The 25,985-nt window shown below is 44.9% G+C and overlaps 1 protein-coding gene across 5 annotated transcripts in view; it reads right to left on the bottom strand.

Moving 5' to 3' along the window:
* Fndc3b (fibronectin type III domain containing 3B) overlaps positions 1-25,985 on the bottom strand; it is a 298,000-nt gene that overhangs the window by 214,088 nt on the left and 57,927 nt on the right. For 3 of the 5 annotated variants that reach the window (XM_087618967.1, XM_087618979.1, XM_087618971.1), the window contains exon 2: positions 14,033-14,171. In XM_087618967.1, coding sequence (XP_087475093.1) covers positions 14,033-14,143 — 111 coding nt within the window. In that variant the 5' untranslated portion in view covers positions 14,144-14,171. 5 annotated transcript variants of the gene reach the window in all.

The raw sequence follows: 25,985 nt of genomic DNA on the forward strand, positions 1-25,985 counted from the left end.
CACAGAGGGGAGGGGAGGGGGAGGGGAGGGGGAGAGGATACATTCCTAAAATTCAATATTCCAACTGAAAATAAAAGATAACCTTCAGGACTATCCATGTGTCAAACCTAAGAACAAGGTCTCATGCTAACCCTAACCCTAACCCTAACCCTAACCCTAACCCTAACCCTAACCCTAACCCTAACCCTAACCCTAACCCTAACCCACGCGCATGGGTGAGGTTCAGGCCAGAGCAGAGCTGCCTTCTAAGAACACTTTAAGGATGTACATAAGGAGTCATTAGCCTATCTTCGCTAACCTAAGCAACTTACACATAACCATGTGTCTAAGGACACCTAATACAGTCAAAAGAGCCAGTCTAAAAGATGGAGGCTTGGTCCCAGGTAGGAGGTTTGCCAGGCGATCAGTCCACTTGACCTCCAAAGCCTCCATTTCCTGACTCATAAAATGCAGAGAATACTTACACACTTCACAAGGGACAGGCCTCACTGGTTGGTAGTGCGGACAAGTCAGAGTTAAGTGAAGGAGATTAAAGAAAAACAATTTACTAAATTTGCCATGTTTCATGTTCTCCATAAAATCTAAACATCCACAGATCCTCACTCTGAAACTTGAGTTTCTGCTCAATCACTCTGGCTCTCTGGCTGCCCTTCCCAAGCATGCGCATTTCAGGCTCTGTTCAGCCTCCCTGTGTCCTGGCAGCAGGGGTGGGTCTGGAATCCACTTGCAGAGGTGCTGAAATCTAAGCTCCTTACAGCTTTGAAACAATCCAACCTGCCTAGAGATATCTCTTTAAGATGGCCATCACGCAAGCCAACAATAAAGGGTTGCTGGCTATGAGTCCAGGAGAGGGTCAAAGCTGGCTGCTTTGTTTTTGAGTTCCTAATTTCAGATATTTTCTATTAATATCTTTATTGAAACCTAAGCAACACACACAGTATATGTACACGAAGTATTTTTGGTACACCAAGATAGTTGGTACCCATGACACAAAACATCATAGGAAATTTCCAACACCCCATCTTCCCTCAGTTCTTCCAGCCGTTTACTGTACTTCTACTCTCTGCGTGTTTGCTTGTGGTGGATCTTATATAAAGACAAAAACAACACAATTCGAAGGAATCCTTTCACTTAACAAAAGAGGTGTCCAGGCTGTCCGTGTTGTCTCGTTCACTTCTTTTTTTCTTCTAAGTAATATTCCATTATTAAATATACAACATTTGGCTCATCTATTTATCAGTTAATTTACAGTTGATTTGTTTCTAAAACTCTTGGTTGTTTTGCATAATTGTGCTCTGATTATTCACAGTCAAGTTTCTGTGGGCTAAATGCCTATTCCTCTTGGATATATATATATATATGTATGTATGCACACACACACATACATACACACACACACACACACACACACACACACACACACACACACACACCCACCCCTAGGAGTAAAGCTTTTAGGACATGATAACTCATGATGAACTTTTGGAAGAGCAGCAGAACCAGCTGGCATTCTGGGTGTCCTCTCAAAGCACGCTGAAGATGTAAACTCAGATCTCTCGGGATGCTTCAAGCATCTGGCTTTCTAAATACATACACAACTCATTGGTAGGTTACCCACCATACAGGGACGAAAGAGCTAAACACGTACCGATACCCTAGAGCACAACATTTATACTAATGGATACTTGAGGACCATTACAAAGTTTAAGGCATGTCTTCCTCAATGGTAGCAGGGCACAAAGACTGGGAATTATCTTCAAATCTGAAAGCTTTGGGAAAACAGCCAGGTGTGCTGCCATGTCCAGCATTGGGAAGGTGGGGTTGGGTTCAGGAGATCTAAGCTAGGCCTTGGCTACAAAGTGAGTTTGAGGGTAGGCTTAGCTACATAAGACCCTGTCTGAGAAAGAAGAAAAAGAAAAAAAAAAGCAAAACAGAGCTAACATGTTGGGGGTGGCAATATGCTGTAGCAGTAAAAGTTCATCCAACAGGTTCAAGCCTGTCACTGTGGATGCGGGTCTTAGATATAATGCTGCCCAGTTCTCCTTTTTGGGTTGGAGAGTAGGGGCCTCCTCACTAAGGAGCTAATGGAAAGCCAGTCGCAGGACTCCTAGTCTCAGAAGCACAAGGACCTTCTGGCACACGGATGCCAACTTCTACATCACCGAACCTTCGGATTCTCCCCTCTCTCTGCACTAAATCCAAAGTCAGGACAGACTCTAGGCTCTGCAGAGTGCAAAGGAAAACTGTGACAAAGATTTTCCAGCCTCCCCACCCCTCCTCCCCACAAGCCCTCAGTGCACACAAGCACATAGCTGATTCTCTGCACATCTAATTCGGGGCCAGCTGATGTACCATGACATCAGTGCAGCACGGTGAGCCAAGTTTAAACTCCATCTGGGACAAATAATGTCCGGGCCCACGGGACGTCTCTTGTTTATATACACTGACTCAAGATGTCTTGGTGGTAAATGAACCAACTACCTAGATTTATTTCCCAAGGCCTCCAGAACAATATTCTGCACCCTGAAGCAACTCCCTGCTTGGAGTTCTTTCCAAGGCTGTGCGTAAGTGATTTTTAACAGAACACATGATTTTGGAACATGTAATTAACATCTTGAAGAGTCAAAGTCCAAGAGCTCTTTCCTGATCTGAAACAAAGAGAATGAGGAACTCACTAGCAAGCGGGTGTGGTGAGGGTGACACAGTTCAACCAAACCCCACACGATCCTGCATCCTACCTCCATGAAGACCTGTACCTCAGTCAGAACCAGGGAAGGAAGCTTCTAAGATACATGATGCGTGGCTGAGAGGCCACATCCCTTCCTTTTGAAGACTAAAACCCAGTTTGTGTTTTCACCCTGGCATTACATAAGAGGAATCATTACAAATTCAGAAAGAGGTTGGGGATTTAGCTCAGCGGTAGAGCACTTGCCTAGCAAGCGCAAGGCCCTGGGTTCGGTCCCCAGCTCTGAAAAAAAAAAGAAAAAAAAAAAGATATGAACAAATTCAGAAAGAAAAACAAATCACCTAATAGTTTCAAACCTTTTTTCTTTTATTCTGGGTTGGGGTGGGGGTGGGGTTAATGTGTCAGAAGATAGGGTTTCTCTGGGTAGCCTTGGCTATCCTGGAACTCTGTATACCAGGCTGGCCTTGAACTCAGACATCTGCCTGCCTCTGCCTCCTGAGAGTTAAGATTAAAGGCATGAGCCACCACCAAAAACCTGGCTATTTCCATGTCTTACACAGAGGTTTCTTGAGTCTCTAAGCATGCCTCTACAATGATTCACCTCTTAAACGGAAATGAAGGGTGGGCTTGGAAGGAAAGCAGGGGAAAGATGCCCTCTCCTACTCGCCCACCGCCACAAGGCAGGATCCCAGCTGCCCTCTCTGCTCACCAGTACTCTCAGTACTGACCCCAAAGGGGAACAGCCATTCCTGATAAAAACCCCCTGGGACCCTACAGAGACCTGGGCTAAGATCTGAAAAGCCTTGACTCCCACCTCATTTTCAAAGGAAAATCAAACGTCCAGACACCTCCATTGTAGCTCAAACCCCACATCTCTAAATCAGTCACTTGCCAGATCGTGAAAATAATATAGAAATCATAACTACAGGAATTAGTGAGGTGTGTGTGTGTGTGTGCGCACGAAGGAGGGGGAGAGTTGGGAGGAAAGGGGGGGGAGAGAGAGACAGACACAGACAGAAAGAGAGAGACAGAGACAGAGAGAATTCTGTATTCTCTTTTGTACATACACACCTTTGAAGACTAGACATCAGTATTAGGTACCTTCCTCTGCTGCTCTCTTCTTTATTTTTTGAGATACTTTTGGTCTCTCCCTGAGAGACCTGAACCCTGAGCTCACCTACTGGTTAGCATAGTGGGCTACTGAGGGCCACAGATTCGCTTGTCTTCAACTCCCTGATTCCCAAATACTAAAACTATAGATGTGACTATCCTAGCTTTTACAAGTTGAGTGGAGATACAAACTCAGGTCCTCCTGCTTGTGTGACAAACCAGATGCTTTGCCCACTGAGACAACAGTCCTGTTTGTAAACTGTAATATACGACCATGCAAAACTCAACCTGTCTGCCTGCATACTGCAGATGGGGAAAGGTCCAAGACAGGCATGTCTGACTTCTGAAGTCCTAGAAGAGGGCCTGAGTGACATCAAGTCCCACCCATGTCACTTGCCATCTGCAAGCCCTTATTAGCCTTTGTCACCTCCGCTTGGCCCAGGAACACACAGGGCTTTGCCTTACATGCTACGTGACCACTAAATGATGAACTATGTAAGTGCTTAGCACAGACTCTGCCGCCTCAGAAGCCCTCAACTATGTCCATCCCTTCCCTTATTTCAGAAGAAGCGAAGAAGTCAAACTTTGAATTAAAATTCACTCTTTGCAACCATTCAACTCACTGTCCATAAGTACCCACTCAACTAAAAGTTTTCCAATGCCCAGCAAGCTTACAAATCACACTTGAGCTTGAAGGAAACCAAGGGTCTAATCAAACACATCTGACCCCATTGTTAAAGCAATAGATTATGTTCAAGAGGCAAAATCAGACTGTTTATCCTAAGTGCCCCTGAGGTTACAGAGTAACCAACCCAGAACCAGCTACTGTCCCTCTCTCCAGAAGGTCCTCATGCCTGGTAGGACATGTCTTCAAGACATGTTCACTGAAGGGTTGAAGTGAAGCCTGGGGCGGAAGGGCAGCTATTGTAAGGTTGGAGGGTTCACAGCACCCAACCACAGCAACCACTTTAGAAATACGAGAGAATCTAAGAAGTAATGGGATAAGGATACCCACTATTGGTGGAACGAATCTTCTACCATCCAAGTCTACACTGCACCAATATCCTGGGTCCTTAAAAGAATGCTATGGCTTTATAAAAAGTTAATTATGTCTGCCTAATAGATACAATTTGCAGACAAGATCTAGGAAAAACTACAGTCTGGTTCCTTTCTCTTCCTCCTTTTCCCTCTAATAGAGAGGATGGTAAGGCTACAATTAGGCAGTAAGGAGGAGACAGACAAAACAAGAGATAACTGTATCTAGTTTTAGGTAGATGTTGACCTATATCTATGCCATGTGCTGCTGTGACAGCCCTATGCCTGACATCCTCAATCAACCAATCAATCAGTCAATCAATCAATCAATGGGAACCAATGTTGTGCACCAAACATCAGACTTGAGGAATGGAACTAGCTATTACCCAATTAGGCTGTGTGACACCTACCTCTTGAGGAAGCTGCTTTCTAAATGTGTAAGTCAACCCCAAAATCAAACTACAATTGCTTCAGGTTCTTTTTGTCTGCATTTGTCCCAATTATTTGCAAAGCAGAGCTAAGGTCTGTGCATGCATACAAAGGCCTCTCCAATCCCTACAAGGAGTGAAAAGAGGCAGCATGGAGCAGGGCTAGGGGGACAGGAAACTGCCCAGGCGAAGGAACACTTGTAGCTCAACAAATATGTTCCTTCTTTCAGATGATCTGATCTGATGGTGATCGCTGAAGAAGACAAAGAAGCTTGAGGCTGAGAAGCAATGACCAGTATAGGCAAGAAGCCCAAAGCACCATGGAGCTCTGCTGCTTCATGGGCACTTCAAGTTCTAACATTAGGGCTAAGTGGGAAGTGACTGAGTGGCCAATGGCAGGTTAAACAGGTAAAGTAGTACAACCTGAAGGGAACTGAGCCCAGGTATCCTAGATATGAGATGGCACTCCCGTGGCAACCTCGTTAGAAGGGTGTATTTTACACAAGGAGTGCAGAGAGAGAAACATGAAGATGAACAGCTACATTCGGAATTTGGAGAATGTTGCTAACTGTGGGTCTCGTTTACTATGGTCCTGTTTGGAGTACAGCATCTACTGCAAAGTTAAGTTTTTACATCTATCATTTGACCACAAAATGCCTGCCAGAAACAAGTATGCACTAACATATAGGAAAGTCTCTCCCAACACATAGAAATGATCCTTATTGTATGATGGAGCCTCCAATGTGACAAAGAGAGGCTTTCAAAACAAAAGCATTAGAGGTCAGAAACGTCAGCTGCTTCATGTTCCTGCTGTCTGGACTGCCCTGCCATGATGGACTGCACCCTGAACTGCGAGCTAAGATAAGACAGCCTTCCTCCCCTACGTGCTTCTATCAGAGTGTTTCACCACTGCACTGGGGAAACTAAGGCGTCTGTCTTATAAAACAAAAAGACAAACAAACAAACAAACAGCTTTATCTACGCAGTAACATAAAGTGTACCTAAAGAGAACTCTCAGTAAAGGCTTTGTGTAAAGAATCCCCATCTTCACCTGTGGAACAGCTGAACCTTTACGCTGATGGCTGCCCCACTGGGGACTGTGGTGGAAGGACCTCAGCATGAGGTCTGGTGCATGCTTGGTATGGAGACTCGGAGATCATTCGTTAAAAAGCAGGGGCCAAAATCAATGAACCCCAACTTGTAGAAGGGGTGACAAAAGCCTTTCAAAGCCAGTCATCCCAAGCCTCCGGCTTCCCAATCTATGTCACCAAGCAAGTCCAATAAAGAGAGGCCACATCTGCGTGTGTACAATGGGTGTATCTAAGAATAGGAATGAGACTTCCGCCATGATAAAAGTACAGTATACACACATAAAACTGTCTCGTCAAGACTAAAACACGTGAGATGGGATGTCATGAGTAAGACACTTTAAAATGTCCACCTGAAACTGAGTTAAATTCAGAGGTGACATGGCGTGGTGACACTGCTGGATGAAGGCCAAGCCCCCAGGCGAAAGCAGCAGTTACTCCTGTCACTCAACTGCCGCTGACTTAGAAACCCAAGCCACTGTTGCCAGACCTTCTGGGCTCCCAAATAAACAGGAAAAGCCCAGGGTTTCATCTAAATCTTCCCATTTTACCATCAGTTGTTCTTCGGAATTTAAGGGAAATTGGGTACGGGACAGGTTGGCCCCAGTAGCCACCAAAGGCTAAAGAGCGTCAGGCCCCTCATGAAAAGGGCATAACCAGGGGCTTCACATCTCCCTTGGAGACAGAGGCAAGTGTGTGGGGTTCAAGGTCATTCTCAGTTACAGGCTAGTGTGGAAAGCATGAGATCTTGACCTGAAAATCCAAAACAACCCAACGAAGGGGAGAAAATGTGCTTGCAACCCTGGCACATATTCCTACAAACTTCCGTGAGGCTCTGGATGCAGTGCTATGTAAATACGCTACATGGGTTGTTACTTAGGGAGGAGCCACAAAGGAAACACTGCTCGGAAATGCTCAGTGCAGATCTCATTTGCCTTCATCTCTAGATATTCTCAACCCACAGCAGCTGGGTGAGTCTGAGAGTAAGAGACACGAGGACAGGGAGGCCAATTATTTGGCAAATACGTCTCCTTTTCTTTAACTATTACCCAAAAGAAATGCACAGACATTATAACGTTAATAAAGAAATGAAGTTTTAGGAAGAGGAGAGGGCCCAGTGAGGGGGTGCAGCAGGGAAAGGTGTTTGCTACCCAAACTTAACAACCTGAGTCCAGTCCTAGAACCCTGCAACCACAGAAAGACGGAAGGAAGAACTGACTACACAGACGTTCTCCAACGTCCACACACACGCACGCATACTCGCGCGCGAGCGTGCACACACACTCACACACACACACACACACACTCACACACACACACACACACACACTCACACAGACACGAGAGAGAGAAAGAGAGACATGCATGTACAAAATAAAGGATTTTAGTTTTAAAGGCTTATGGCAAATTTAAAAAGGGGCCAGTTTTGGGCTGGAGAGATGGCTCAGCGGTTAAGAGCACCTGACTGCTCTTCCAGAAGTCCTGAGTTCAATTCTCAGCAACCACAGGGTGGCTCACAACCATCTGTAATGGGATCTGATGTCCTCTTCTGGTGTGTCTGAAGACAGCTACAGTGTATTTATATATAATAAATGAATAAATCTTAAAAGGGGGGGGAGTTTTTCAAACTCTGTTATAAATTAATTAAATTTGTTTATCCTTTATCCATTAAAAAGATTTCCTGCATGCAACCATAGTTGTGGGCCACGGCTTGAACAAGACAGACATGATCCCTCTCTCCGTAATGAAATGAAATCAGACAAAGTCAGCAGTGAGCTGCAGACAGTGGTAATGCTTCAACTATCGGAGGATCCTAGCCTGACTCTGCGGTCCAGCTGCACCGGTGCTTTTCCTTTAGCCCCTCCTTTGCAAGGCAGCTCAACTGCTTTACTGGCTACTGCAGACTACTCTTGCCTTTGGCTAATTCAATTCTGAAGTCTCTCAAGCCAGACAGCCCAGAACTGTCATGATTACATGCTGTGTGTCCTAATTACTGTGAGAGCTACAGCTAACAATGCCCTGAGATAACACAGATCGACATTTATTCTCCTAGGCCTGAGCTTCTGCCCAGGCTGTGCCTCGTGGCAGCCTATGCAGGGAGGACTGGCAAGCCCAACACAGAAGGACGGAGGTACCAGACCACAGACTGGATATACACACACCATTTTTAAAGTTGCAAGGAAGTCCTGGTAGCAAGGGTGGTGTCTTTGTAACTGCACTCTCCTGAGTGAGGGATGCTGGCTGTCTGCAGTTCCATGGAGCCCGTGATCCTGGGATATAGGAAACACAGGGCCAAGGGGGACTAACCACCAGAGCGGAACATTAAGGGTCAAGCAGAATTTCTAACAAAAGAAAAACTGAAAGCAAAGTCTTTTTCTTAGAGGGGCGGTGTACAGAGGGAGCGTTGCTTAGTGGATAAGGCACTTGCCTTGAAAGTACAAAGACCTGCCCTTGATGATGTAGCTCAGCGGTAGAGCAACTGCCTTGCGCAAAAGTACAAAGACCTGAGTTCAATTCCCATGATCAACATTTAAAAATGCCCTGGGGAGATGGAAAAGAGGATCCCTGGGGCTCACTGAGAGGCTGGCCTAGCCTAACTGACAAGCTCCACGCCAATGAGAGACCAGTGTTCCCAGGGTAAAATGTCCTCCACCCTCCATGTACGCATGCATACATGTGTACCTACACACAAACACGCATACAAAAACATTCACGAAAAAAAATCAGAATCTATTTAGAAGATTTGCTCATGGTGAACTTAAAATATTAACTCTCCATTGAATAGAAGCCCCCACCACCACACCAGGTAAAACTGAAGCTGGTTAACTGATTCTAAAAGCCTAACAGCTACAGGCTTCAGGGAAGCTCTAAGGCAAGCTCAGCTTCCCACTGCCCAGTTTGCTGTCTTCCTACCTCCCTATTCCACACCTCGGTCCCTCCACTATGCTCTGGTACATTCTGCACCGCAAGCTCATTCAACTTAGCATATGTGTAAATTCAGCATCCGGGGTTATATTTATCTAACGAAACTGCTCATTCCCTTCAGGCAATAGCAGTGCCTATTCATGTTTGTGTCTCTAGCCCTAGGACAGCGCTGGCACAGACGCCATTTGTAAATACTTATTAAAGTGAATGTATCTCAGTCAACCCATAAGCCGTCCCATAGAGTCTACCTTCTACTCCTTGCCACTTGCACTCTCAACGGATCTACATGGTAGAAAGAAGCAGGTAGCAGTTTGAAAAATGTTTAACAAAGGCACGAGCTGTGCATTTCTTCTCAGGACACTGAAGAGTGTGGCCCAAGACCACGCTTTGCCTCACTAGGTGTTCCAGCTTAAGGCCCAGCTCTAAAACGAGATTCTGTCAAAAGAGGAAAGGTACACGAGTTGCTATTCACCAATAAAGCAGTGGCCTTTATTCTGATGGCTGGTCTCATTGTCATTTGGATAAGCCAAAGTTGTTTATCTGTTTTTATCCACTACATTAATTATAAGACTTCCTCTCCACTGGATCTTAAGTAGAAAAGGCCCATTGTACACACACAACTCTACATGGGGCCAAACCTGTGCAGTGTGAAGTTGTAAGACTGAACGGAGGAAGGAAACTGTCAGGGAAGTGTAATTAAGAAGATCTCAAACAAAATGAAAAAGGTCATGGAATTGTGAGGGAACATTTACGTCAGAGACACACTAGAGATGAGCGCTGTCATAAAGTTCTCTGCCTAACATACTGTCTAGAAGCATGTGCTCAAAAGAATGTCAGGAAAACTCTGGCTATGGGATTCTGTTCTGGGGACACAAGCAATTTCAAAATCAAACAGGGAAAAAAAATCAAAAAAGAAATGAGAAAAAAATTAGTCTCAATAAAATGGGGTGCTATAGGCCAGCCTTTGGGAATGAACTATGTCAGGGGATAGAAATGAGCTCTCTTTCACAGCCTGAACCAGAAGGCATGTTACACTGGCTGGCGAGAACTATGAGGGGCTGTTGTTTTTTGGGTATTTTGCTTTGTTTTATTGTTCTGTTACATTTCAGAAAATTAATTTCCTGAAAAAGTTTTTAAAATAAAATAAAACAAAATGCTTAAAAACAAAGATTATTCTAAAAGTTTAAAAAGGAAACTAAAAAGGGAAGACAGAAATAAGAAACATGATAAACAGGACATTTACCAAATTCCCTGTGCCTAATGCTACACAGTGTAGAGGACCATCTAGTCCAGGCCCCGCCCACTGTGGAGTGACCCTCAGTGAATTCATGGCTCCACAACTGTCACCTTCTCTCCAGACCTCCTCATTTGTTCAGGGCACCATTGCTCATAGTATCACAGAAGTGGAACCAACGATCGACTGTCAAGGCTCGGGATCTAGAGTCACCTAGGAGATGGACCCTGCACATGTCTGTGAGAGAGTTTCTACACACGGTCAGCTGAGACTGAAGAGTGCGCAGTGCCAGCCATGGTCTGGAGAACTGCACTGAATTCCTGAGATGAGAAAGTGCAGCCCCAGCATGCACCATTTTCTGATGGATGCAAGGTGGTCACTGCCTCGAACACTGACCCACACTGCCTTGACTTCCCTACTGCTGTGAACTGCACCCTCAAACTGAACAGAAACAAACCCTTTCTTCAAGTTGTTTTTGTCAAGTTGTGTCACACCAATGCAGACAGTCAGACCCAAAAGAAGGAGTAGAAGTTTAAGAGATGAAGGAGACATAGGTTGGGGATGTTCGGGACACAAAAAGGAAGGCACATGGTCCTGTAGGCCATTGGCTGGGCTGGGTCACAGCCATGGACAGAGATGCAGCCTCCAGGCATGATAAATCTTCATCTGGACCTGAGGAGCAGAGTATTTCCAACTGCCAGGCAGTGGCGTCCCACACCTTTAATTCCAGCACTTGGCAGGCGGAGCCAGCAGGATCTGTGAGTTCTAGGTTAGCCTGGTCTACAGAGTGAGTTCCAGGACAGCCAGGACTACAAAGGAACTCTGACTCAAAAACAAACAAACAAACAAACAAACAATTTCAAAGTTTGTTCACTAAACAATGTTCCCTTTAAGAGAATTTTACATTAACACCAAGTAGTTAAATGTAAATGTTAATGCTTCTAGATATATCTAACAGTTAGATGAAGACTGAAATGATCTCCATCATATTGTGTGCACACACACGTTTGTGCAAAAGTCTGTGTGTGAACACAGGTCAGACTCTAGTGCTGTGACTCAAGACACAGGAAACTTTACTTTGAGACAGTTTTTCCATGGCCTGAAACTTGCCAATTCATCTAAACTGGCTGACCAGGAAGCCTCATAGATCTTCCTGTCCCCCACTCCAGTGCTAGAATCACAAGCACATGCCTTCATTCCCTTTAAAAACAAACAAACAAATGAACAAACAAACATGGGTTCTGGGGATCAAACTCAAACTTCTCCAAGGCCCCTGTGATATTTTCTAAGTGTACCCCTTCATTTGGAAAAAGTTTAAGTATCTATTTATAAAATACATAGATTAGTAAAACTTCCACTTTTAGCTTTTTAGAACTCTTCCCAATGGGCCAAATTTATTAAGCCAGATTCTACTTATTGAATAGTCAAAGGAAGGGCAAGAGATGCCGTGTGGTCTTCTGGGAACACCCCATCATCTTCTCACTCTTCAGTCAAGGCTCTGTGTGAAAGAAGTTCAGTTTTGAAGGGAAGACTGGAAAATTCTAAAACTGAGGGCTCTTTATGCTAGCTAATAAGCTACAAAAAGCTGCTCTGGGAGAACTGAATCATAAAAAATGAAGACAAAAATCACCAAAACAGAAAAAACAGGACACAGCAACGCAGAAAAGTGGCTTCAGGAAGCCTGGCTACATGAGCCAAGGGGAGTCCGGAACCACTTTCCATAATCACATTTGAATACCTTGGGTTTTAAATGCCTTTTAAATAGTAAAAATGAAGGAGACAGAATTTAGTATCCTGAAATGGCTGACGGAACTAAAACAGCTAGAACACTAGAGAACAGCCAGGGATGGAGCACAAGTCAGGCTGGCCAGGCAAGGGTGACAGGCTATAAGACAGGCTCTGCTCCGAGGATAATAGGGTGGCTTTGAGTAAGTGATAAATATAAAACACTTTACATTGTGGGAAGACAGCTGCAGCTTCCATATGGAGAAGCAGAAGTAGATGCATTGAAAACGACTGTCCAGCACTGGTGAGGCACGAGCACCAGCGAGTTCTAAACACCAGCAAGGCATGGGTACCGGCAAAGCATGCGCACCAGCTTGGCAGGCGCACCAGCGAGGCATGCGCACCAGCTTGGCAGGCGCACGAGTGAGGCATGCGCACTGGCGAGTCACAGGTATTAGTGAGGCATGCACACCGGCGAAGCAGGGGGTACCAGTGAGGCATGTGCACCCGCGAGGCATAGGCACTGGCAAGGCATGGGCACGGGGCCCAGGTAGTTGGAGAAGTGAAACAGATGTGGCAAGGTATGCACGAAGCAGGCACTGCTGATGGAAGGCCCAGAGGACAGAATAAACTCGAGACGTGGACAATGGGAAGGCCACTGTAGAGACTACATAGCTGAAGACCGGGAGGGCAGCAAGAAGTGGGGCTTGTGTGGTTGGGTGGGGTGTGGCTGTCTAACCTTGTATAAAATAGAAGATGCTAACAGTATGATAGAGTTTGAGACAGAGAGGCAGACATTCATTCCCACGGGAAGGGGGGTGGGGGACAATGAGCCTTACCCAACCAATGCTTAGTAAGCACCTGTTAGGTGTACGTGTTTTGGTTTGTGTTTTAGGATTCATTTTATTTTTATTTGATGTGAGCAAGTGTGTGCATATGTACATGTGCAGTACCCATGAAGGCTGGAAGAGGATGGCAGCTTCCCCAAAGCTGGAGGTACAAGTGGCTCACGCACTCACTATGGGTGTTCGGGATTTAACAGTGGACCAGTAGTGCGAGAGCAGCAAATACTCTGACTGCTGTGCCATCTCTCTGGCCCCAGTTAGATAGATCTTGTTCTTAAGAGAGTCACAGTCTAGTCCAGAAGACTAATGAATGACTGAGCATCAGCCTCAGACCCATCAGCAGGGCAAACCAAGTACCTGTTCTGTCCCTAACAAAGACGGTCAACGATGGGTCGTGCTGGGGTCACACAGAGGACCACTCAGCTTCCTTGAATTATTAAGATATTCTGGACAACTATTTTTCAACTCTACTAGTCAAAAAACAAGTATGTTTATGCTTCTTCAGAAATGTACAAAGGAAATTACGTAATTACCAGATAGAACACATGCTGTGTACCATGATGCTAAGCTGGGAGGACATAGGAGTGGCATCTGAAAGGGCCCTCCCATGGAACCCCGGGAGTTCCGCCAGTGGGGAAGGGCTGTTTCCCCTTGACCCGTGCATCTTCCAATCAAGGTCACACAGACTGGTCAAGTACACTAGAGGAATGAACAGCCTTGCAATGAGTCATTGTTTTAAAGCTTATTTCTTAATTTTTTTTAAAGACTACTAGCTGAATGGGGTAAGAGTTTCAGAGCTCAAATTTTTTTTCAGGTATTTTAAAAATAATAAAGTAATTGTATAATAACAAAAAGACTTCTCTAGGAACAACAGAATTAAAAAAGCAAAGGCCTCTGCATCCCCAAGTAAACCACACAGTCGGCTGTTTCCCACACAGACCCCCAGAATCACCAACCTGCTGAGCTGCTTCTCCGTTCACCAAGTGGGGCATCATGGCCACCTCCCCATTGAGCAGGGGTGGCAGTTCCAGGGGGATCTGGTCGGTCATCATCATGGTGACGTACATTCATGGAGAATTGCCCTCAACACGCTACCTGCAAGAGAAACACCCGTGTTACAAAAACAACAAATGACCTGCAACAAAAGCTACGTAAAGTGGGCAGTGCGCTGTTTCTCTCTGCTGAAGCCCATGTGACCCTCAGCAGAGAGAACTGTTGCTAAGTATTGCGTCAGTCCCCAGGGTAGAGCAGGAAGGACAGGGAAACAGGATCTCTCAGACCCAGTCTCCAAGCATGTGGGTAAAACTTTACAACATGAATGATGGTAACAACCTCACCCCAGAAATCTGAGGACAAACTGATATTGCATTTCCTAAAATAATTATTATCTATATGTCACATGGTATATGTCTCACTGAGGCCAAAAGAGTCTCAGATCCAATAAAGCTGGAGTTACAGGCAGCTGGGAGCCACCTAATAGGGGTCCCTGGAAAATGCACTCCTGCAAGAGCAACAAGTGCCTTTAACCACTGAGCTATCTCTCCAGCAACCCTGAGATCATGTTTTGAGGTGGCAAAAATGACAAGCAGAAACTTAGGTACACCCCAGAAGAACTATCCTTGCTATGCACAAACCGCTCTCCCTTTCATAAAGATCAAAGGAACATTCAGAAGCATTTAACCCAACAAACAAACAGACTAATACAGACACTGCAGATACTGACTTAGCCTTTAAGTTGATAATCACTGTGGTGGTTTGAAGAGGAAAAGCTCCCACAGACTCATTTTTGAATGCTCGGCCCACAGGGAGTGGCACTATTAGGAAGTGTGGCCTTGTGGGAGGTGGCACTATTGGGAAGTGTGGAGAAGGTCACTGTGGTAGTGGGCTTTGAGGTCTCAAAAGCCCAAGCTAGGCCTAGTGTGCAGCATCTTCCTGCTGTCTCCAGAGCAAGATACAGACCTCTCCATCCTCTCCAGCACCAGGTCTGCATCTGTGATGCTTCCTGCTATGACAATAATGGACGCAAGCTCTGAACTCTGAGCCAGCCTCAACTATGTGTTTCCATTAATAAGAGCGCTGTGGTCTTGCCTCTTCACAGCCACAGAAACCCTAACAAAGACAACCACCCAGGTTCTAACTGTTTCTCCCAGATCATCCTTTGAATTAAACACATTGGACTTTCTCACGCAGAAATCCTTCAGGCCCTTCTGAATCTGTGACACACCCAAGCCAGTTGTGCTCAAAAGCAGATTCCCTTGTTTACACAGAATAAATGAAATTCATATTTATATCTGAAATAGTGGAAAGCTTTTTCCCCTCCCATAATTGCACCTTCCTCTGCAGTCAGCCCGAAGGCACAACGGGAAGAAAAGAATAGTACATCCCTGGGGGTGGTAGCCTGCTCTCTAAAAAGGTAGCCACACATCTATGCACTGTGGCATCCAAAATCCACCAGCATGGAAAGTGTGTGCGTGTGTCACACACACACACCCAACTGTAAATGACTTCAGAAGCATTTAAAGGCCTGAGTGTTACCATTCATAAAAATTGTCTCAAATGCCACATTCAAAGCTATTTGACTAATAAATATTTTACTATTAATGTTCCAGGCAGTCAAAGTGCAACAGCAAATTCTTTAGTGGCTGTCTTAGATTTGTACCAGACAGGTAAGAGAGAAACAAATTATTTCTTTTCATTCCTGAACACCTCCTTTCTAAATATTACACATGGCTTCCCCCTCAGCCCACCCACAAGAAGCCTCCTCCCTGGAAGACCTAATGATACTTGAAGACTACCCAAGAGTCAGTGTTTTCAATCTAAACAGGTAAAATGTTTTACTATCCATTAGAGCTCCATGTAGAGAACCAAACAAGGAAGTACTGCCCGGCTGGGGACCAGACACAAGAACAGTGTTAACAGCACTTTCTTCGGTACCATGCGTTATGGGATTAGTCCTCAGCTCCTACATAAATGAAAACATAGCCCAAAGACCAGTGGTCTAGCCTGAGATCCCTACACTATAACCAAGATAGTAGACTTCTATAGACACTATGGCACTGTGACTGACCAGTCGAGTAAAGAGCACTCCTGTACATGTCCACTTTATTTCTAATACATTTAATTTTACAAGTTTTACAGGAGCAAGTGGCTACTTTCTCTCAAATGAACCTATTTCTTCAGTGTAAACTTTGGTTGGTATTTCTTAGGAAGTATACGCTGGACTGGGGACACGACTCAGGCAGCAAAGTGCTAGCTGCAGAAGCACAGGAAGCAGTAAAGGATGCCGCAGGGCGCTGTGCACTTGTGATTCCAGTGTTGGGAGGTGCAGACAGGATGATCCCCAGGCTCACCAGCCAACCCACCTGGCCTAATCAGTGAGGCTCAGGCACATCTACGGCCTCTCTCAAAACCAAAAACAAACAAGGTGGCAGCAGCTGAGGACCAACAGCAAGGTTCACTAATGCCTCATCAGCATGAACTCACGTGCACAAATACACTCAGACACATACACATGCACACACATGCACACACACATGCACACACACACATATATACACAGACACACATGCACACACACATGCACACACACACATATATATATACACAGACACACACGGGCACAGAGCACACACACATATACACAGACACACACATGGGCACACATATATACACAGACACACATGCACATATACACACATACATACACAGACACATGCACGCACACACACACAGACACACAAACATACACACGTGCATGCACACTTCAAATGCAAATTGGTTTACAATGCTGTAGATCTGGGGTGCTGCTTGGTATAAGTACTCTCTGCTCTTTCCCAAGCTCCCCTTCCTCTTCCCATACAGGAGTTCAATTGCTGGAGAAAGGGATGCAGATGGGGACACTCTGCCTTCTCTCTCTTCCCTTTCTTAGTTATGGCACCAAGGTCCTTTCCCACTGGGACAGAACAATAATCCCCAGACCATCTCTTAGATCACATGGAACCTGAACTTCCTCTTTCGTCAACCAATAAGGCAGAATAAGCCACCATTAGGTCCTGCCACCCCCAGTATTATATGAGAGTATAGAAAAGGACAGGTTTTCCAGGCTAGGAAAAAGGATGCTGGGGGGATGGTTCCTTAATCAGGATCTGCTGACAGTTAAAGCTATTAATGCTATTTACGATCCAACAAGCATTGTATATGCTGGAGTTGAGCCTCAAATTCAATTCAAAGTATTATTTTGCTACTAGGTATCATTATTTCTTACATAAGTTCTTGGGGTAAGGAGGTAAGGAGGTAAGGAGGCTGGATAGCAAGTTTCAACTGGAGGCAAAATTCAAGTATTCCAGGTCCCCTGGGAGCAAGAATAACTCAACACCAAGTCTAACATTAACAATTCCAGTTTAAAAATCTTACCGGTTTTCTTCATGCTGAATAATAATAGAGCCAACAGTCAAGAGGAGATAGCCTGTGCAACCCCATGAAGCAGCATTTTCACACGGGTGGGTGCTAAACCCCAAGTTCATAAAGAGTGAGATAAGGTGTCAAGCACAGAGCAAACTCCTGAGAGATGCCCTCTGACCTCCACAGGTCATGACACATATACATTGTACGTGTGCTCACACACAGACATATGAAAGATCTCATATATAAGATTTTAGGAAAAGCTCAGACTCTTCAATAGAATATAAGGTAATAGTCTGAGGTAGACATCTGTGAGCATGCACAGGGCACTTATTATTTGATCAGAGTGCGAGGGACATGCAGAAGTAGCAATCAGTCATCTCCACATACTTAACAGGGCAGCCACCAATAAAGCGGTCCCTAAGATTACTCTAGAATGGAAATAGCCTAGCACGATAAAGCACAGAGAGAACAGGAGAGAGGCAGGTAGAGGGCTGTAAAAGAATTAAAGTATGTATAAGAAGAACATGTGGGGATACAGTGGCGTCTTTTCCTGGACGGCTTGCTATCCAGGAAGATTCATTTGTCACGACTGGAGGTGGGATTACAGACTTCCTTATGTAACAGTGAGCAGACCATGCGTATGTTACTGAAGTGGGTCTGGAGCCACTGTCTAAGACGGTAAGCTCAGTCATGAGAAGGCAACTTTCCCCCTCTGGTCTTGCAGCCCAGGAGCTAACTCAGACTGCCTGGCCAGCAGTGCACGAGGAGGCCTGGGAGTTTCTGCAGCCTTCTCGTCTTAGGTACCCAAAACTCACCTCTGCTTTGAGGTGTCTGTGCCTGTTTGTTTTAGAGGTGGGTTCTGGTTATGTAGCACAAGCTGACCTCAAACTGGGAATGACGATCATTCTGCCACCCACTTAGCTCCTCTTAAGTATTGCTCAGTCTCTCTCTGTGCCCGACATGCCAGGCCCACTCTCCTCACACACACACACACACACACACACACACACACACACACACACACACACACACACACACGTACACGATCACTGATCACTTTTTAATCTCAGAATGATACTATAAATTCTGGAATGGTCTCTGGGAAGGCCGCAGAAACTCCCCTATACACCATCTTCCTTGGCCACTGCTCCCTAACCAGCTTCAAGAGCAGCTAAGGGGCCAGGGTGTAGCCTCTGGGTAAAGAACTGATATACACTCAGCTAGAGAATCTCAGGAGCAGCAACACTAAGGAAGCATTCATTTCCTTGGCCTTCTGCCCAAGAGGTGTGAAGATGGGCTAGCAAATCTACTTAAGGACTCAGTATTTGAGTCAGAGTCAAGTACACAGGAAACCCCATAGTCCTTGAGAGCATTAACCTCCATGCACACTCAGCTCCCCAAAGTTCCCTCTTCTATTTGACTCTTTACCTAGGCGTCCAGCTCTGAGACTCTGGTAACAACCACAGGCCCTCACAACTTCTCCCTTAACCACACATTAAAACACTAAAGCCACAATTGCTTTGTGCCCAACCTTCTGTTCTGAATGAAAGGGGCAGATGCCACGTGAGCCCTTGTAGTTCACAGCCATTCTCCTAGGAGAGCAAATCCCTGGTGCACTGCTGGCCAGGCAGTCTGAGTTAGCTCCTGGGCTGCAAGACCAGAGGGGGAAAGGGCATTCCAGAAACTAAAGGAACAGCTCCTCACTGCTATAATTAACTCCTTTGAAAAACCATCGTTCAGTCATCTCAGAAAGGTACGCCAGTCTCTATCTCTTGAGGCGTTCAGTTTGGTGCTTTTTCTTTTTTCTTTGCTTGCCTTCCTCCAAGTCTAAAGAGGTATTCTGGCACTAGCTTATTCTATGAAACATAAAAGGCCAAATCATGAAAAACCTGAATTGCAGGGAAGAACTGCTGATCCATCTCCAGAGGTCAGAGGAGCAACTATATACTAGGAAGACTGTCCTTCTTAAAAATCACTGCTGGGAGTTCTTGCATCTGTGAACCTGGCCTTCAAACTAGTAACAAAATGTCCTGATCCTCGCTCGGTGGGCCAGTGACCCAAATTTCCTTACATTAATTCAAGATGTGAATTGGCAGTGCAGTGTACGAATCAGTTTCAGATGACAAGAGAAAGAGCATCAGAACAGCTCCACCAAGAACAAAGCAAGGCCAGCAGAACTTGGGAGCGAGCCCAGGCACATTAAGGGAGATGAACAGCGAGACAATCACGGCTGAGCAAAGGCTCAGGGCCCTCACTCACCTCACCAACACGGGTGTGTGTGTGTGTGTGTGTGTGTGTGTGTGTGTGTGTGTGTGCTGACTTCTGCACTAGGGAGTAAGGGGACAACTAAGAATTCACATGTCAGTTTGCACTTTTGCTTTCATAGGCCAATTTCAAATGCATTTATCTTTGCACTATATATGCATTGTGATGTGTGTACATGTGTGTAGCATTGTACAGTGGCTATTTATTGAGTCAAGGTTTCTTACTGAAATTTTAGCATGAAAACTGTAGCTAGTCTCTTCCGCCATCGTATCCCAGGCAGGCATCCTGCCTCTGTCTCCCCATCCCGCAAATTCGCCATCGAACTAAAAGAAACTTGTAAATAATCTCAAAGTTGGTGCTCCAACAGTCAGTAATGTTAACTTCGGGTGGGCCTACTCTGTAGAGCTAGTATCTTTTCCAATAAAAACAGATTAACTAGGCACTATCAGACACGCTAAATACCATGGAAATACATGCTTGTTCTGTGAACATGATATTGTCATGGGCTCACTAGAAAATTCACAGCTTGATTCAGATTCCTTCTCTACTGAAAATACCAGTTGAAGCCAGGTGAGGTGTACATGCCTGTAGTCCCAGCTGCTCAGGAGACCAAGACAGGTAAACAGCCAACACAGTGGTAGAGCATTTCACAGACAAAGAAACCAGCTTCTGATAGTGAGACCAGCACTGGTCAACCTTCTGCAGACTAGGAATGTTATACCAGAAAAATGTTCTAGCACCTATCACTAGCGGTGGCTTTGTATACATAGTCAAGTGATACTTGGAAACTGAAATCATCAGAAGCTGGGGACAGGGGCTGTGCTGGAGGTGGGATGTACTGTTGGGGGGGGGGCTGTTCTACTGGAGTGGGTAGGGCTGTGCTGTTGGAGCAGGGGAGAGCTGTGCTGTTGGTGGTAGAGAAGTTAGGGAGGCTATTAAGGAATTACTATACTTGATATTTTCTTTTAAACCAATCTAACCATGAGATAACTGAGGTTTTACAAGGTTTTGCAAGACTGGCTTTTAAATCACTTCTAAGAGAAAAGCAAAACCTAATAAAACTTAAGTTATGACAGACATTTGTGCAGCTGACTTATGTGTTTATGTTGTAGTAAAAATGTAAAAAAAATCAAAATCTGATGTAGAATCATATGGCAGAGAGTAGAGAAAAGGCTGCACTTGAGAGCCTCCCCCCCTTGAGGTGGTCACCGCTTACAACTGCTGTCAGTCACAAGGATTGACAGCTTCCTAAGAGCACACTTCCTTCCTTCTCTTTATTAGCGAGCCTCAGAAAGAAGAGGGCCAGCAAACCAGCAAGACAGCGGGTTGTGAGCCGTCCTCCATAGATGTTCTGTCAAGCACCATCTGCCACTCCATTTCTCTCTTCCCTTCTCTACCTCATACTGGTTTTCTGTTTGTTTTGGTTTTGTTTTGTTGTTTTGGGGGATTTTTTGTTTTGGTTTTGTTTTTTGTTTTGGGGTTTGTTTTTTTGTTGTTGTTGTTTTGTTTCTTTATTTTTGTTTTTTTTTTTTTTTTTTTTTTTGAGACAGGGTTTCTCTGTATAGCTCTAGCTGTCCTGGAACGCACTCTGTAGACCAAGCTGGCTTCAAAGTCACAGAGCTATGCCGGCTTCTGCCTCTTGAGTGCTGGGATTAAAGGCATGAGCCACCACCACCCAGCTGAGGTACTGGTTTTGAAAAGTAAAACCTTGACTCCTAATTCCAGACCTCAAAGTTCTGAAGACGCCATCATTGCTGTCCAGCCTTTGCAGCAATGCTAACCAGATGCTTCTGGATTTAGTCTTTATGTATGTGTGTTTTGCTTGTATGCATGTATGTGCACCACATGCGTGCCTAGTGCTTGAGGAGGTCCAAAGAAGGCATCAGGTCCCCGGCAACTGGGTTTTGGATGGTTATGACCCACATATGGTTGCTAGGAATCAAAATCGGATCTTCTGCAAGCACAGGTGTTCTTATTCCCTGAGCCACTATGGATACAGCAACAGAATCCAGAAAGGGAAGGGACTGAAACAACACAAAAACACATCAAAATCTCCATTATCTTCAAAATCCTAACAAGATTTGCTCATCCATGCATGCATAGCTGTCTTGACCACTTCCCTGCAACAGCAAGGACAGAGCTTTTCTTTCCTTTCCCAAGGAGCACTATCCTCCAGCAGCACAGTGGCTGGCCACCAGGAACCTGATGTGGGGACACAGCCATTAGACAGTTTTCCTATACTAAATCTCTCCTGCACACTTTACATGAACCTGAGGAAACATACTTGGCACAGGTAAACCCTCCCCCCTACCTTTGCTGTTTTAGAAACTAAATTAAATAGTTGTTACACAGAAAAGATACGAAAAAAACAGAGGAGGAGTGATTGTTAACTCAATTTTCCCCAAGCTCCACTTCAGAAAACAGCTTAGGAGGTAGAGTGGAGGGGGAGGGGAATGGAAGGGGGAGAGTAGAGGGGCTGGGGGGAGGGAGAATGGAGGGGAACAGGGGACAGGAGGGGACCAGATAGGGAGGCTATCACAACACTCACTCCTAGAAAATATAAGTTCTAATCTGGGGTTTATCAGTAATTGACTCTAAACTTGAGCAATTAATTCTGTCTTTTATAAAGTAAAAGAATTAGAGATGAGTCCTTATACTCCTTCCTGTTCTTAAGAGATGATGTTGTTAGCACCAATGCCCCGCCACACTTACTTAATATAGATTAAACTAAAGCTAGAATCAAAAACCTTGACTGTCTTGCTTGTTTAGGAGTGACTTCAGCCTCCTTATTAAAGGGGAGGAAGAACTTCAGTAGAAGAATGAAAACCAAAACACACATTGTGCTGGCGGTTGCTGTGTTTCTATGCCAATGAAATCTAATTTTACAGCTGAGTTCTACCCTGTGTGAGAAAGACACTTGCCATGGCTTGCCACTTGAATGAAGGAAAGGGAGGTGATAATTGTTCATGCAGAAAACCCTCTTGAGACATGAGCAGTACCTAGAGGTATGTGCCCAGCTGGTTGGTTGAGGCAGGAATAGTCTGGAATTTGCCTTCTTGTCTGATATGTGTTCATTAGTGAAGTCAAGTCACAGCTGTCTGGAAAAAAATCTTAAGCTTAAAAATATTCTGGCTTTTTGCATCCAATTAAAAGCACCGGAGCTTTGACAGAAATCCTGTGAAACAGAGTTCTTTCCATTAAAAATAAAACTATAGCAGATCAAAATAAATGACGAGCCCCAGAGAACTGCCCAGTATGCTCTCATGAGAAAGAGAAGGAAGCTAACTAGCAGGTCTGTCATCGACAATCCGCAGAGCCACAGGTGTGGGCCGGGGACAGAACCTCGAATGCTCAACTCCCTAGCTCCAAGCCTGACAGGTCAGGACAGTGTTCACAGACACTTTTCTCCTTGTAACTTGGCTTCCAATACACTTTTAAGTGGGTTTGCTTAAGTCACTCACAGTGCAGTCATGGCAGAACATCCAGAGTTACTTGGGAAAAGTACTATTTTCAGGAGGGAAAAAAGTCCAAATATAAGTCTCCATGAAGGTTTCCTACAGAGGTTTCTTTCATAGCACGCCCCACATACCAAACTTTTACAGAAGAAAAAAAAAGGAAGAAATTACATCATTATATATACACAATCTCTAGACCCCAAATCCATATCTCAGTTCTGCAAATATTAACCGAAAGAGGAAAGGGGCTTATCTACAGAAAAAGTTTACCAAGGGTTTGTTTGTTTAGCTCATTGTTTTTTAATAGTATTTAAGCAAGGTTGCTGGCAGAATCAGACATTTTTATTGGAACACTTAGAGCCCAGGTCCCCTCATACCACAGTACCTCTCACACCCCACCTGGACATCCAAGGGAAGGCAGCCCAGCATCACAAGAAAATTCCAGAACGATAAGCCCTTCTCCCATGCAGCCAAGTCAGCTTAGCAGCACACTTTTCGTAAGTGAGATGTGGAATTTCATGTATATTTCCTTCTACTTTTTCTAAGGGACAATATAAAGAAAGTCAGATAGGATCAATCTCAGTCTGGACCACCTTGAACGCCTGCTATGGTGGTAGTGGTATCAGGGTAGGAGTCGGAAACCCTGCATTCCCTTCCAGTCCCAGCTCATACCTTAGGCAGCTTGCAGATACAGCACACAGGGCACCATGAAAGCACTTAGGCAGGCCCTGCTGTATTCCAGCTGTCTGAGTACTTCTGCCCGGGCTCCCTGACTCTCAATCTCTCTACCTATAGAATAAGTAATTGGTTCATGAACATGTGACTTCTAGACCATTTCATACAACCAAGTCCATTTTTATATCTCCACTCGGAGATCTAGCATGAATGAAGCTCACATGTAGATATCTCAACATCTAACCACTAAGCACAGACGTCTTTAATGGGGACGGGAGGGAGCACTGATTTCTGGAAGAGTCTGTAGGAGCTCTGAGCATTATTCACACTAATCCTCTCAGGCCTTAAACATGTGTGTAAATAGTCAGCACAACCCACATGGCATCTACATCTCTGCCCAGGAGAAGCAGATGCAATGCAGACAGCAGTGAGCTCTCGGGGTTCAGCACAGAACAAAACTGGACAAGTAGAGAGCAAAATGGTCAGGCTGGTGGGCTGATGACTAGATGAGACAACCACAGAAGACCAAACCCAGAAGAGTGGCAAAGGAAAATTCCCAAGGGCCCCTAAGAGTGCCAAACCTCTTCACCTAGATGCGCCTCCATCCACTGTACAACAGCAGATGGCTTTCAGACTTCAGTGAAGCCTTACCAAGACAGAGATCTCATAATGTAAGGGCTCATGTTAAGATAAGACCTTAAGGAAAGTCAAATTACCCCATCATCCAATCTCTCAGCCCGGATGGCGAAGGCTTAGAACAGAGGACAGAGATGGACAGAACTCCATGGTAAAGGTACCTGCTTTTACCTCAAGTTAATCCCTGCAACCAACATGGGGGAAGGAGAAGACCAAATCTAACCTCTGGAACACACACAAACACACACACGATCACACAATCACACACATATATACACTCACACTCATATATACACAATCACTTACACTGTAACATACATACGCAATCACACACACTATAACACAATCATGTACACACAATCACACACTGTAACATACACATACACAATCATACCTACTTACACACATATACACACTCAGACACATACTATAACATGCATACACACTCACACACTTACATTCACACTGCAATATACATACACACTTACACACTTATACACACTCAGACACACACACAAATCACACACATATGCACACACATACACAAGAAAGTGTAACAAGACATTTAAAAAGCTTCAGAGCAGGAAAAAGGCAGATAAATTATAAAGGACTAAAGTGGCCCCCTGGTGACCAGGAGGTATGCCATCATTAAACACAGAAGCAAAATGACTTTACAGGAGAGGGCAGCTCCACAGGTAACTGACTGCTGGGAGGGCCCTCAGAGTGAGCTTTGCCATGGCAGTTTTCAAGATTGTTATTTTTAAGGCCTTTTATCTAATACATAGAAAAACTTTGGATACTCCTCTCTGAAAGAAACAAAATAATACTATGTTCCAAAAGCACTTAGCCAAAAAGGTACTCTAAAATGCCAGTGAACCTGTCCAAAGATAATCAGACAGTACCTAACAAGTCCTTACCACTGTGTGCCAGGCCCTGTGGCAGGAGTCTAAAATAAAGGCAAGAGGTTAAATGGCACTACAGTGAAATACTATACGGGATTAGGTAGGAACAAATCCACACTAGACACTTCTGGCAGAACTCTGCACATGTCTGCAGACCTCCACTCTGTCTAAGGCCTTTCATCTATAAGCCCCATTGTCTAAATTTGGCTTCCCAGCTGTGGCTTCTTTACTGTCTTTGAAATCTGACAAGTGTTGAAAAGGTGAGTATCTTCAGAACATGTCCCAGCCTTAATCTGCGTTTTAAAATAATATTTATTATTTATAATCACGTGGATGTGTGCATGTCTATGTGCACATGAGTACTGGTGCCCATGGACTTTGGATCTTCTGGAGTAGAAGGTGATTGTAAGCCACTCCCCACCTGTGCTGGGAACTGAACCTGGGTCCTCTTCAAGAGCAGAGCATACTCTTGGCCACTGAGGCATCGCTCCAGCACCACAGAAAATACTTTTCAGTGTGGCCCAACTAGGGTCCCGCCTGGTATCGCTCAAAGAAGCTGCTTTTCACCACAG

The sequence above is a fragment of the Rattus norvegicus genome, chromosome 2 (assembly GCF_021556685.1).
Source record: "Rattus norvegicus strain SHRSP/BbbUtx chromosome 2, alternate assembly SHRSP_T2T, whole genome shotgun sequence".
Lineage (NCBI taxonomy): Eukaryota > Metazoa > Chordata > Mammalia > Rodentia > Muridae > Rattus > Rattus norvegicus.